Genomic DNA, 14,803 nt, shown 5'->3' on the forward strand with positions numbered 1-14,803 from the left:
CCGACCACATAACCTCCTCCTGCCCAAATAGGTTACCCCTTCAGTCTTACGGGGGGAGATACTCAGGACGGGCGGCCAGAACCTCGGCCGAAGGGGTCGGTTTTTAAGGAGCATCTTAAAGGAGGAGAGAGGGAGAGTGACGAGGAGGAAGAAAATAGAGAGAGAGAGGGAGAGACACACGCAGACAAGGAGAGAGCGAAAGACATAGCGAGACGGAAAGGTTCATGGAGGGAATTCCTGAGCGCAGGGCCCCCAGGCAGCTGAAGGCACAGCCGCCAATGGCGGAGCGATGGGGAATCGGGGGATGGTCAAGAGGCCGGAATTGGAGGAGCGCAGGGATCTCGGAGGGTTGTAGGGTCTGGTGGAGGTTATAGAAATAGGGAGGGTTGTAGGGGCTGGAGCAAGTTACAGAGATAGGGAGGGTAGTAGAGGCTGGAGGAGGTTACAGGGACAGGGAGGGTTGCAGGGGCTGGAGGAGGTTACAGAGAAAGGGAGAGTTGCAGGGGCTGGAGGAGGTTACAGAGATAGGGAGAGGTGTAGGGACTGGAGGAGGTAACAGAGATAGGGAGAGGTGTAGGGGCTGGAGGAGGTTACAGAGATAGGCAGAGGTGTAGGGGCTGGAGGAGGTTACAGAGATAGGGAAAGGTGTAGGGGCTGGAGGAGGTTACAGAGATAGGGAGAGGTGTAGGGGCTGGAGGAGGTTACAGAGATAGGGAGAGGTGTAGGGGCTGGAGGAGGTTACAGAGATAGGGAAGGGTTGTAGGGGTTGGAGGAGGTTACAGAGGTAGGGAGGGTTGTAGGGCCTGGAGGAGGTTACAGAGATAGGGAGGGTTGCAGGGGCTGGAGGAGGTTACAGAGATAGGGAGTGTTGTAGGGACTGGAGGAGGTTACAGAGATAGGGAGGGTTGTGGGGGCTGGAGGAGGTTACAGAGATAGGGAGGGTTGTGGGGGCTGGAGGAGGTTACAGAGATAGGGATGGTTGTAGGGGCTGGAGGAGGTTACAGAGATAGGGAGAGGTGTAGGCGCTGGATGAGGTTACAGAGATAGGGAGAGTTGCAGGGGCTGGAGGAGGTTACAGAGATAGGGAGAGTTGCAGGGGCTGGATGAGGTTAGAGAGATAGGGAGGGTTGTAGGGGCTGGATGAGGTTACAGAGATAGGGAGAGTTGCAGGGGCTGGAGGAGGTTACAGAGATAGGGAGGGTTGTAGGGGCTGGATGAGGTTACAGAGATAGGGAGGGTTGTAGGGGCTGGATGAGGTTACAGAGATAGGGAGAGTTGCAGGGGCTGGAGGAGGTTACAGAGATAGGGAGGGTTGTAGGGGCTGGAGGAGGTTACAGAGATAGGGAGAGTTGCAGGGGCTGGAGGAGGTTACAGAGATAGGGAGAGTTGCAGGGGCTGGAGGAGGTTACAGAGATAGGGAGGGTTGTAGGGGCTGGAGGAGGTTACAGAGATAGGGAGAGGTGTAGGGACTGGAGGAGGTTACAGAGATAGGGAGAGGTGTAGGGACTGGAGGAGGTAACAGAGATAGGGAGAGGTGTAGGGGCTGGAGGTGGTTACAGAGATAGGCAGAGGTGTAGGGGCTGGAGGAGGTTACAGAGATAGGGAGAGGTGTAGGGGCTGGAGGAGGTTACAGAGATAGGGAGAGGTGTAGGGGCTGGAGGAGGTTACAGAGATAGGGAGAGGTGTAGGGGCTGGAGGAGGTTACAGAGATAGGGAGAGGTGTAGGGGCTGGAGGAGGTTACACAGATAGGGAAGAGTTGTAGGGGTTGGAGGAGGTTACAGAGATAGGGAGGGTTGTAGGGCCTGGAGGAGGTTACAGAGATAGGGAGGGTTGCAGGGGCTGGAGGAGGTTACAGAGATAGGGAGGGTTGTCGGGGCTGGAGGAGGTTACAGAGATAGGGAGGGTTGTGGGGGCTGGAGGAGGTTACAGAGATAGGGAGGGTTGTGGGGGCTGGAGGAGGTTACAGAGATAGGGATGGTTGTAGGGGCTGGAGGAGGTTAGAGAGATAGGGAGGGTTGTAGGGTCTGGATGAGGTTAGAGAGATAGGGAGCTCGGGAGGAGGGATTTGAATACAAACATGATAATTTTAAAGTCAATGTTCGTTGAGCAGGAACCAATGTCAGCCGGCGAATTGATGGGGCGATGGGGGATCGGGGCGTGCTCTGGACTAAAACAGGGGTTGCAGGGTTTCAGATGAACCTCTGCCTTCAGGGAGACAGGGCCCTGCCCAACTCTGCATAGCCCACACAGGTCAGGTCACTGGGGAAGATATCCCCAGTCAAAACCAGAACGTTAACACAGAGGTGAGATTCGAGTGAGAAAAACATTACAAGGAGGAGATAAAATGGGGTTGTGTTGGGATGAACTGGAGAGTTTCTAGAAAGAGCCAACGCGGGCACGATGGGCTGAATGGACTCCCATCCTATCCTTAGGAAAACCTGGTCAGCCACGGGGCTGAGGTTGAGATACTCACACTGAAGCTGGAGATGTATCTCACTCCATGCCGAAATCCCCATGTCTCCAAACAGAGCCGTGCATCTCAGAGGCTGATCCAGATCCTCAAACCTTGGGGTAAAGGTCACAAGGCTGGAATAGGTCCACACGTTATCCCTGTAGGAATGCGTGGTCGCAGTTGGATAATTGTTGAATGGGATGGTCCAGTTCAGGACAGGGGCATCTTCAGGGCATAAGGTCTGAAAAGAACACGTCAATTTGGCAAGTTTCTCCTCGACCAACCCCTCCACGGGCGAGATCACGGGTTTCTCTGGTGTCTCTGTGGGATAGACAAGCCAAGGAAATGGTTAATACGGAATAATGGATACAGTACTGAGGGAGCGGCGCACTGTCGGAGGGTCAGTACTGAGGGTGTGCTGCACTGTCGGAGAGTCAGTACTGAGGGAGTGCTGCACTATCGGAGGGTCAGTACTGAGGGAGTGCTGCACTGTCGGAGGGTCAGTACTGAGGGAGTGCTGCACTGTCGGAGGGTCAGTACTGTGGGGTGCTATCTTTGACTGTGCAGCGCTTCCTCCGCTCTGGCACCTGGCTTCTCTGGGTTCAATATATGGATTTTGTATCTTAAAGGTGAGAGTTAGAGAGAGAAAGAGTGATTACATGGGAAGGAGAGGTTGTTAAGCAGGAGAGAGTTATCGAGGCAGAGTGCAGAGGAGAGAGAGAGTGATTAGGAGAGTAATGTATATATAGAGAGAGAGAGACAGAGAGGGAGGTAATTCGAGGGTTTGAGAGAAAGAATGGGGGTGAGTAGAGCGAGAAGAGAGGGAGGGAGAGAGAGGGAGGGCAAGGGCAGACAGAGAAAGTGGGAGAGAGAGGGAGAGAAAGAACTGGAGATAAAGGGGAGAGCGAGAAAGAGAGTGAGAGTGGGAGAGTGAGAGAGTTGGAGAGGGTGAGAGACAGAGAATGGGGGAGAGAGGGAGAGGAGAGAGAGAGGGAAAGGAGAGATTGGGAGTGGGGAGAGAGGGAGAGGGAGGGAGAGGGAGAGGAGAGAGAGGGAGAGGAGAGAGAGGGAGAAGAGAGAAAGGGCAGAGGAGAGAGAGAGAGAGAGGGAGAGGAGAGAGAGGGAGGAGGGCAGAGGAGAGAGAGAGAGAGGGAGAGGAGAGAGAGAGGGAGAGGAGAGAGAGGGAGGAGGGCAGAGGAGAGACAGAGAAAGGGAGAAGAGAGAGGGAGAGGAGAGAGAGGGAGAGGAGAGAGAGGGAGGAGGGCAGAGGAGAGGGAGAGAGAGGGAGAAGAGAGAGGGAGAGGAGAGTGAGGGAGGGGAGAGAGAGGGAGGAGGGCAGAGGAGAGAGAGAGAGAGGGAGAAGAGAGAGGGAGAGGAGAGTGAGGGAGAGGAGTGAGAGGGAGGGGAGAGAGAGGGAGGAGGGCAGAGGAGAGAGAGAGAGAGAGGAAGAGGAGAGAGAGGGAGGAGGGCAGAGGAGAGAGAGAGAGAGAGAGAGGAGAGAGTGTAGGAGGAAGAATATTGACCCCACCGCGCCACATTTAACATTCTGGGCATTACATTAATTACATTAATGGGCACCATTTCATTCAGAAACTCACCAGATACCAGAAGCCTGCTGCCTGATTTCTGGGACCACTTATCTCTGCTCATTTCAATCCGGAAGTAATATTTCCCACTGTCGTTTGCCATTAAGTTATTTATCTTCAAAGTACAGTTTTTGTTGTCCATGCTGCCGAGGAACTCGACCCGCTGCCTGTAGGCAACATTGCTGCTCTCCTTGTTGTGAAAGACTTTAATTCCATCGTAATTGTTCCCTTTGAGCCACATCCCAATCTTCTGAGGGGCATCCTGCTCCGCGTTCGGGTGGCTGAACTGACACGGGATGGTCACACATGAGCCTTCTCGAGCCCTCAGCACGAGCGGACTCCACACTCCCCAATTGCCGTTACCTGTAAGAGACAAGACCTCAGTGAGGGTCATCACAGACCTGGGAGGAACCTTACCCGGGCGGGGGAAGAGTTTGGGATTTGCTGAAAAGAGGGACATGTCGCCGATGATTTTTGCTGTGCGCTCACTGGGACAAACACAAGAACGCCAAATTTCAAACTATCACAACAATTGTTACTGCAGGAGAAGAGATTGGCAAGACCGCCCTGGTTGGCTGCCTTGGAGAAAGCAGTGAGGTACTATGAGCTCCCTGGTAATTTTACCAAAGATGCTAGGCTTGAACATATTCCTTTCGCTTGCAGAGCACGCGACCCCTGTGTATGAATGTAGGTCGCTTCCAGCGAGCGTAAAACGAGCCACGTTAGGAGCGCGAGCGATTTATCTTGATTCAGTTGTTAGTGTCGCTACTAGCGCAGTCAGGGTTGTTCAGGAAGTGCTGTCCAATCGTGGAATCGCTCCTCACAGTGGACGTTTTGGGTTTTTTGCAAGCGCTAACTGGCTGTGTACAGTCCGCACTCTGCCTATTACGAGCAGCCAAAGGAATGCGCTGTTTGGTACGATCAGCCAATCGCGGGATCGTATGGCCGACGCACCTGGTATCACACCGACGTTGAAATTCATAGGCAACATCGCTCAATTGTGTAACAGGCTGTACATCTTCTCCAACGGACAGCAGCAACCTGTGAGTGGAAGATACCACTCGTGCGGTCCCTGCTAATCAGCAAATAGCTTGGTCGGGAATTTGGCGGGTTTGTGTTTGTTCTGATGAGTTCAAGATGAAAAGCTTTGACAGGATGTCTCTCCATCAGCAATACTCAAGAAGGCTGAGCATTATATATCATATATTATATCATATTTGGGACAGGGTGGGGAACGAGAGGGTGCACTGGCTTAGGCACGCCCCTGACAGCACTGAGACTCATGGTCAAATCCGACGGAGATATTTCCAGCACAGAAAGAGGCCATTCGGCCCATCTGCTCAGTGTCGGTATTTCTGCTCCACACCAGCTTCCTCCCACCCCCTCTCCATCTCACCCCATCCCCATATCCCTCTATTCCTTTCTCCCCCACGTGTTTATACAGCTTCCCCCTTAAACACATCGACACTATTCACCTCGACCACTCCCTGTGGGAGCGAGTCCCACATTCTCCCCACTCTCTGGGTAAAGAAGTTTCTCCTGAATTCCCCATTGGGGTTTATTAGTGACGATCTTATAATCGATGGTCCCCTAGTTCTGGTCTCACTCCGACAAGTGGAAACATCTTCTCTCCGTCTACCCCATCGAAACCCTTTCATCATTTTAAAGACCTCGATCAGGTCACCCCTCAGCCTTCTCTTTTCTAGAGAATAGAGCCCCAGCCTGTTCCATTTTTCCTGATAGTTATAACCTCTCAGTTCTGTAGATGAGTATGACTTGCATTTCTCTAATGCCTTTCCCCACCTCGGGACGTTTCACAGCCAATGAAGGACATTTTTTCTTTAAGCATGGTCACTGTTGTAATGTAGGAAACGCAGCTGCCAGGTTGCGCACAGCAAGATCCCACTAACAGCACTGTGATAATGATCCAGATCTTCAGTTTTTAGTGATGTTGGTTGACGGATAAAAATTGGACCCCAGGACACCGGGGGGAACTCCCCACTCCCCACTCTACCCCCCAAGATCAATACCTCTCCGCCATTCCTAATTTTGGGGTTGAATTCCAGAGCTCAGGGCCCCCAGGCAGCTGAAGGCACGGCCGCCAATGGTGGAGCGATAGGGAATCGGGGGATGGTCAAGAGGCCGGAATTGGAGGAGCGCAGAGATCTGGGAGGAGGTTACAGAGATTGGGAGAGTTTGTAGGGTTTGGGGAGATTACAGAGATAGGGAGGGTTGTAGGGGCTGGAGGAGGTTACAGAGATAGGGAGGGATGTAGGGGCTGGAGGAGGTTACAGAGATAGGGAGGGATGCAGGGGCTGGAGGAGGTTACAGAGATAGGGAGGGTTGTAGAGGCTGGAGGAGGTTACAGAGATAGGGAGGGATGTAGGGGCTGAAGGAGGTTACAGAGATAGCGAGGGTTGAAGGGTCTGGAGGAGATTACAGGGATAGGGAGGGGTGTAGGGACTGGAGGAGGTTACAGAGATAGTGAGGGTTGAAGGGTCTAGAGAAGGGTACAGAGTTAGGGAGGGTTGAAGGGTCTGGAGGAGGTTACAGAGATAGGGAGGCTTGAAGGCTCTGGAGGAGGGTACAGAGATAGGGAGGGGTGTAGGGACTGGTGGAGGTTAAAGAGATAGTGAGGGTTGAAAGGTCTAGAGGAGGGTACAGAGTTATGGAGGGTTGAAGGGTCTGGAGGAGGTTACAGAGATAGGGAGGCTTGAAGGGTCTGGAGGAGGGTACAGAGATAGGGAGGGGTGTAGGGACTGGTGGAAGTTAAAGAGATAGTGAGGGTTGAAAGGTCTAGAGGAGGGTACAGAGTTAGGGAGGGATGTCGGGGCTGGAGGAGGTTACAGGGATAGTGAGGGATGTAGGGGCTGGAAGAGGTTACAGAGTTAGGGAGGGGTGCAGGGACTGGAGGAGGTTACAGAGATAGGGAGGGGAGAGGGAGCAATTTGAAGGCAGGGTTGAAGTTTGAGAATGGACTCGTTGCTGGACCAGGAGCCAGTGTAGCTCAGCGACTGACATGGGGGGTGATGGGTGAACGAAACATGGGTCGAGTTAGGATAGGAGAGCAACAGTTTTGGACGAGGTGGAGTGGATGGAGGGCGGGAGGCGGGAGGTTTTTTGATACATACGTAATGTTGCGATGCTGACGTCATCGGAGGTGGTTATTCCAACTGAATTAGATGCTTCACACCGATAGGTCTCATGCTCTTGAAGCTTTCTCAATATTTGGGTAGTTGCAATCTGGCTGGCACTGGCGCCAGTCACTTTCTTCCATCTGTACATTGATACCGGAGGGTTACTGGTTGAGACCACACATGTTAAACTCACACTACGTATGTAAGATGTTGGTGAATATTGAGGAGAGTCAACGTAAACCAGCTTCGGGGCATCTGATTAAGAGGAGAACAGAGTCACTGAACCATGTTAATGCCAGAGGGAGATCACAGACATCAGGCAGATCACATACAGCCCAAAGCCCTCCTAGCGCCAGGGATTCATTACCACGGGACACACATTGTTATGCAGAAGCTGACAGGGATGCAGGAACAGTAGGAGGCTCATTCAGCCCCCTCGAGCCTGTTACACAGGAACAGGAGGAGGCTCATTCAGCCCCCTCGAGCCTGTTACACAGGAACAGTAGGAGGCCATTTAGCCCCGGGAGCGTTCTGGTGACTCAGCTCTGCACCCGCTCAAAGGACAATATATCCTCCGTGAGGAGCGGGACACAGAACTGAACCCAGTGACTCCAACAATTGAAATAATTAACAGTTTGTTTCTTGGTTGAGGGATAAATATTGGCCCCAGGACACCGGTGAGAGCTGCCCCCTGCTCGTCTTCCAAATAGCGGCTGTGGGATCTTTCACACCCGCCCGAGAGGTCAGACGGGGCCTCGGTTTAGTGTCTCTTCTGACAGACAGCATCTCCGACAGTGCAGCACTCCCTCAGTACTGACCCTCCGACAGTGCAGCACTCCCTCAGCACTGACCCTCCGACAGTGCAGCACTCCCTCAGTACTGACCCTCTGACAGTGCAGCACTTCCTCAGCACTGACCCTCCGACAGTGCAGCACTTCCTCAGCACTGACCCTCCGACAGTGCAGCACTTCCTCAGCACTGACCCTCCGACAGTGCAGCACTTCCTCAGCACTGACCCTCTGACAGTGCAGCACTCCCTCAGTACTGACCCTCCGACAGTGCAGCACTCCCTCAGCACTGACCCTCCGACAGTGCAGTACTCCCTCAGTACTGACCCTCCGACAGTGCAGCACTTCCTCAGCACTGACCCTCCGACAGTGCAGCACTTCCTCAGCACTGACCCTCCGACAGTGCAGCACTCCCTCAGCACTGACCCTCCGACAGTTCAGCACTCCCTCAGTACTGACCCTCCGGCAGTACAGCACTCCCTCGGCACTGACCCTCTGATAGGGCAGCACTCCCTCAGTACTGACCCTCAGGCAGTGCGGCACTCCCTCAGTACTGAACCTCCGACAGTGCGGCACTCTCTCAGTACTGACCCTCCGACAGTGCGGCACTCCCTCAGCACTGACCCTCCGACAGTGCAGCACTCCCTCAGTACTGACCCTCCGACAGTGCAGCACTCCCTCAGTACTGACCCTCCGACAGTGCAGCACTCCCTCAGTACTGACCCTCCGACAGTGCAGCACACCCTGCCTGGGGAATGTCAGCCTGAGTCTTGGTGCGCAAATCTGTGGAGTCAATGGTTTGAACCCATGACCTTCTGACCACGGTGCTCATCAGAAGCTGCAATGATCGAGTTCAAAAGGAAATTGGACGGACACTTGAGGGGAAATAATCTTGCAGGGATATGGGAATAGAGCTGGGGGGAGGGGGATTTGGACTGACGGGATTGCTCTACATGAAGACGGCGTGGACCCGATGGGCTGAATGGCCTCCCCCGTGCCCTAATGACTCTGCGATTGAGCCAAGCTGCAGAGCAATGCCGGATCTAAACGCCTGGTGGTTGGATCTCCGTTAGTGAGCGCTCATTACTTACATTGCACGTTTAAAGTGAAGCTCTTTTTGTGGACCTCTCCTTTTGCTGTTCGAATTCCACATCTCAGTGTCCTCTCATTATCCTTGTACGAAGGGATAAAACTCAGGCCGCGTCCGGTCGCCCATCCATTTAGTGCAATGCCACTGATATTTGAGATTGTGGATTTGTTTAAGCCTTCGAAATCGTACCATTGGAGGAACCCAGGACACAAAAACTTCACCGAGCAAACAATGTTCGCCTGTTCTCCCTCCTTGATATCACTCATTGGTGATATGGCGATCAAACTAGACGCATCTTCAGAGAAATAGTGAAGGGAGACACAATGTTAATACACAGTCAGCTCCGAAAGATAATACCAACGATCCAGGAACGCACTGGACTAGAAAGGCACAGAGTACAAAATTATACTGAGTCTAAATGGAGACTGGAACTGTGCACAGTGCTCCCAGTGTGGTCTAACCAAGGGATACGGAGACCAGAACTGTGCACAGTGCTCCCAGTGTGGTCTAACCAAGGGATATGGAGACTGGAACTGTGCACAGTGCTCCCAGTGTGGTCTAACCAAGGGATATGGAGACTGGAACTGTGCACAGTGCTCCCAGTGTGGTTTAACCAAGGGATATGGAGACCGGAACTGTGCACAGTGCTCCCAGTGTGGTCTAACCAAGGGATATGGAGACCGGAACTGTGCACAGTGCTCCCAGTGTGGTCTAACCAAGGGATATGGAGACCGGAACTGTGCACAGTGCTCCCAGTGTGGTCTAACCAAGGGATACGGAGACCGGAACTGTGCACAGTGCTCCCAGTGTGGTCTAACCAAGGGATACGGAGACCGGAACTGTGCACAGTGCTCCCAGTGTGGTCTAACCAAGGGATACGGAGACTGGAACTGTGCACAGTGCTCCCAGTGTGGTCTAACCAAGGGATATGGAGACTGGAACTGTGCACAGTGCTCCCAGTGTGGTTTAACCAAGGGATATGGAGACCGGAACTGTGCACAGTGCTCCCAGTGTGGTTTAACCAAGGGATATGGAGACCGGAACTGTGCACAGTGCTCCCAGTGTGGTCGAACCAAGGGATATGGAGACCGGAACTGTGCCCAGAGCTCCCAGTGTGGTCTAACCAAGGGATATGGAGATCGGAACTGTGCACAGTGCTCCCAGTGTAGTCTAACTAAGGGATATGGAGACCGGAACTGTGCACAGTGCTCCCAGTGTGGTCTAACCAAGGGATATGGAGACCGGAACTGTGCACAGTGCTCCCAGTGTGGTGCAACCAAGGGATATGGAGACCGGAACTGTGCACAGTGCTCCCAGTGTGGTCTAACCAAGGGATATGGAGACTTCACAGTGCTCCAACTCCAAGCAATGTGTTGTGATCTGGATGAAGCGACTTCAGTCCGTGTGGAGAGACCGGGAGAATCTGGGATTGTTCTCCTCGGAGAGCGGAGAAGGTTAAGGGGGAGATTGAATCAAGGCGTTCAAAATCACGAGGGGGTTTGGATAGAGTCGATGAGGGAGAAAGTGTTTCCTGTGGGCAGGAGGGTCGGTAACCATAGGGACACAGATTGAAGAGAATCGGGGAAAAGAACCAGAGGGGGAGATGAGGAGGATTTTGTTTTACACACAGCGAGTTGTTGTGATCTGGAAGGTGCTGCCTGAAAGGGCGGTGGAAGCAGATTCAATAGGAACTTTCAAAAAGGGGGAATTGGATAAATACTCGAAGGGGAAAAATTTGCCGGTCTATGGGGGACAGAGCAGGAGGGGGAGAGAGGGGGAGAGAGGGGACTAATTGGATGGATCTTTCAAAGACCCAGCACAGGCACGATGGGCTGAATGGCCTGCTCCTGGTGCTATAATATTGAATAAAAACATACCAGAGAAAGCTCACATTAGGTTCGGTTTGAAATAAGCGCATGGGATCAGCAAGAGTCCATTCGGCCCCTCGAGCTTGTTACACAGAGACAGGAGGTGGCCATTCAGCCCCCTCGAGCCTGTTACACAGGAACAGGAGGAGGCCCATTCATCCCCCTCGAGCCTGTTACACAGGAACTGGAGGAGGCCATTCAGCCCCCTCGAGCCTGTTACACAGGAACAGGAGGAGGCCCATTCACCCCCCTCGAGCCTGTTACACAGGAACAGGAGGAGGCCCATTCAGCCCCCTCGAACCTGTTACACAGGAACAGGAGGAGGCTATTCAGCCCCCTGCATCCTGTCTTCTGTTCATTTGATTATGACTAAGGAGAAGAATTTTGAAACCTACTGGCTATGTCAATGGTGACTCCAACTGGGTCTGAATACTTATGTCCATAAGAGACTTCCATGCGAAAATGATATAGCCCTTTGTCCCTCTCCTGCAAGTTCTCTATTTGCAAGGTACAATCTCTGTTCTTCCTCCAATCGCCAAGGAATTTGGTGCGTCCCTGGAACTGTGCGTCTGATTTCCCACTTGAGTTGATCACTTGGTTTCCATGGATCTTGTCTTCATGTAACCAGGCGATCCGCACCAGGGTGTCACTGCTGCGCTGGATTTCATACCGGAATGTGCATGGGATCACCAGGCAGGTACCCTCGACGCCCCTGACAGACTTTGGGGCATCCACTCCCCATTTATCACAAAGAATATCTAGAACGAGAACAATGTGGATTTGTACAGTGTCTTAATCACAATTAAAGACCACCCAGTGATTCATAAATCACTGCAGGTCCAAGAAGGGAGACATTTAATATCCCACCCAGTCTAATCCCGCTCTCCCCCTCACTCCCCGCACCTTTTAATACCCCACCCAGTCTAATCCCACTCTCCCCCCTCACTCCCCACACCCTTTAATATCCCACCCAGTCTAATCCCACTCTCCCCCTCACTCCCCACACCCTTTAATATCCCACCCAGTCTAATCCCACTCTCCCCCCTCACTCCCCACACCCTTTAATATCCCACCCAGTCTAATCCCACTCTCCCCCTCACTCCCCACACCCTTTTATATCCCACCCAGTCTAATCCCACTCTCCCCCTCACTCCCCGCTCCCTTTAATATCCCACCCAGTCTAATCCCACTCTCTCCCTCACTCCCCGCACCCTTTAATATCCCAACCAGTCTAATCCCACTCTCCCCCTCACTCCCCGCACCCTTTAATATCCCACCCAGTCTAAACCCACTCTCCCCCCTCACTCCCCACACCCTTTAATATCCCACCCAGTCTAATCCCACTCTCCCCCCTCACTCCCCACACCCTTTAATATCCCACCCAGTCTAATCCCACTCTCCCCCCTCACTCCCCACACCCTTTAATATCCCACCCAGTCTAATCCCACTCTCCCCCCTCACTCCCCACACCCTTTTATATCCCACCCAGTCTAATCCCACTCTCCCCCCTCACTCCCCACACCCTTTAATATCCCACCCAGTCTAATCCCACTCTGCCCCCTCACCCCCCACACCGTTTTATATCCCACCCAGTCTAATCCCACTCTCCCCCTCACTCCCCGCTCCCTTTAATATCTCACCCAGTCTAATCCCACTCTCCCCCTCACTCCCCGCTCCCTTTAATATCCCACCCAGTCTAATCCCACTCTCTCCCTCACTCCCCGCACCCTTTAATATCCCAACCAGTCTAATCCCATTCTCCCCCTCACTCCCCGCACCCTTTAATATCCCACCCAGTCTAAACCCACTCTCCCCCCTCACTCCCCACACCCTTTAATATCCCACCCAGTCTAATCCCACTCTGCCCCCTCACTCCCCACACCCTTTAATATCCCACCCAGTCTAATCCCACTCTGCCCCCTCACCCCCCACACCCTTTTATATCCCACCCAGTCTAATCCCACTCTCCCCCTCACACCCTGCACCCTTTAATTTCCCACCCAGTCTAATCCCACTCTCCCCCCTCACTCCCCGCACCCTTTAATATCGCACCCAGTCTAATCCCACTCTCCCCCCTCACTCCCCGCACCCTTTAATATCCCACCCAGTCTAATCCCACTCTCCCCCCTCACTCCCCGCACCCTTTAATATCCCACCCAGTCTAATCCCACTCACCCCCTCACTCCCCGCACCCTTTAATATCCCACCCAGTCTAGTCCCACTCTCCCCCTCACTCCCCACACCCTTTCATATCCCACCCAATCTACTCCCAGACTCTCCCTCTCCATCACAACCCCCTCAGCCTCTGTACCTTCCTACCCATGATTAAAAGTCATCTTTGTACCCGATACCTCCTTGTCCACCCCCCGACCTCCCATCCTCCTCGGTGAGTCACCTTGGGTTATCTCTCACCATCTTAACACTAACACTCTAAATCACAGCGGTTAAAGTACAATTAAAGGGACACCTACCCCAGCAAGCCGACAGCAGCAGTCCGAGGATTAATAATGATTTCATTTCCAAAGTCTGAAAGAAAGTTGAAGACAATTAATGGTAAAGTTTGCTCTAAAATCACTGTATTCCCTTTGTCCACGATTCTCATTGCAATGTCCACCACAGGAAAGTATCTCTGAGGGTCCTACATCACTCTAACAGCAGAACAGCCTGTCAACCATTGTGGACTGAGACGCGGAGAAATGACCTCGCTCAGGGATTTGTGAATCTTTGGAATTCTACACCCCAGCAGGGCAGCTGTGGATGGCCATTCAGTGAAACAATTAGCCAGAGGGTCAGCAGTGTGGGAGTGCCGCACTGTCGGAGGGTCAGTACTGAGGGAGTGCCGCACTGTCGGAGGGTCAGTACTGAGGGAGCGCCGCACTGTCGGAGGGTCAGTACTGAGGGAGCGCCGCACTGTCGGAGGGTCAGTACTGAGGGAGTGCCGCACTGTCGGAGGGTCAGTACTGAGGGAGTGCCGCACTGTCGGAGGGTCAGTACTGAGGGAGCGCTGCACTGTCGGAGGGTCAGTACTGAGGGAGCGCTGCACTGTCAGAGGGTCAGTACTGAGGGAGCGCCGCACTGTCGGAGGGTCAGTACTGAGGGAGTGCCGCACTGTCGGAGGGTCAGTACTGAGGGAGTGCTGCACTGTCGGAGGGTCAGCACTGAGGGGGTGCTGCACTGTCGGAGGGTCAGTACTGAGGGAGTGCTGCACTGTCGGAGGGTCAGTACTGAGGGAGCGCTGCACTGTCGGAGGGTCAGTACTGAGGGAGCGCTGCACTGTCGGAGGGTCAGTACTGAGGGAGTGCTGCACTGTCGGAGGGTCAGTACTGAGGGAGTGCCGCACTGTCGGAGGGTCAGCACTGAGGGAGTGCTGCACTGTCGGAGGGTCAGTACTGAGGGAGCGCTGCACTGTCGGAGGGTCAGCACTGAGGGAGTGGTAAATTTGAAGCAGCTAGTGGAATACTGTGAGCTCGGTACGACTCTGACCGACATGCTCAAAGATCACTTGGCGTGCGGTGTGAAAAGAGGGCACTAATCAGAAAAGATTATTGTCCGAAGTCGAGCTGGTTTTCTGGAAGGCGCTAGAGACAGCGTTGGCCGTGGAAAACACTGTAAGAGACTTACAAGCAAAACAGGGTCAGCAAAATGGCCCCGTCCTCCACATCAGATGGAAAACCCCAGCTGTAAAGGCCATGAAAATGCGCGACTCTCCTGAGAATCAGGAAACAGCCTCCACTAGTCGAAGATAAAAGGAAACATTGCTTAGCAGTGAAATCATTGCATCATTTCAGTAGCGGTGGAAACCATCAGTTCCCCCAGCGATTGGCAGTTTAAAAAAAATCGAACGCTATTCTTGTCACAGGAACGGACACACAGTGAGGCAG

At 53.3% G+C, this 14,803-nt stretch overlaps 1 protein-coding gene across 1 annotated transcript in view; it reads right to left on the bottom strand.

Annotated features, from left to right (window-relative positions):
* LOC144673743 (B-cell receptor CD22-like) overlaps positions 1-13,445 on the bottom strand; it is a 48,795-nt gene extending 35,350 nt beyond the window's left edge. Inside the window, exons 1-6 of the mRNA XM_078535443.1 lie at positions 13,394-13,445; positions 11,318-11,680; positions 9,056-9,349; positions 7,171-7,431; positions 4,052-4,402; positions 2,475-2,774 (exon numbers count right to left, since the gene is read on the bottom strand). Of these exons, the coding sequence (XP_078391569.1) occupies positions 2,475-2,774; positions 4,052-4,402; positions 7,171-7,431; positions 9,056-9,349; positions 11,318-11,680; positions 13,394-13,439 (1,615 nt within the window). The 5' untranslated portion in view covers positions 13,440-13,445. The remainder of the gene's footprint in view (positions 1-2,474; positions 2,775-4,051; positions 4,403-7,170; positions 7,432-9,055; positions 9,350-11,317; positions 11,681-13,393) is intronic.
* Between the last annotated feature and the right edge of the window lie 1,358 nt (positions 13,446-14,803).

This window comes from Cetorhinus maximus, unplaced genomic scaffold (genome assembly GCF_964194155.1).
Source record: "Cetorhinus maximus unplaced genomic scaffold, sCetMax3.hap1.1 HAP1_SCAFFOLD_457, whole genome shotgun sequence".
In the NCBI taxonomy this organism is placed as follows: Eukaryota; Metazoa; Chordata; class Chondrichthyes; order Lamniformes; family Cetorhinidae; genus Cetorhinus; species Cetorhinus maximus.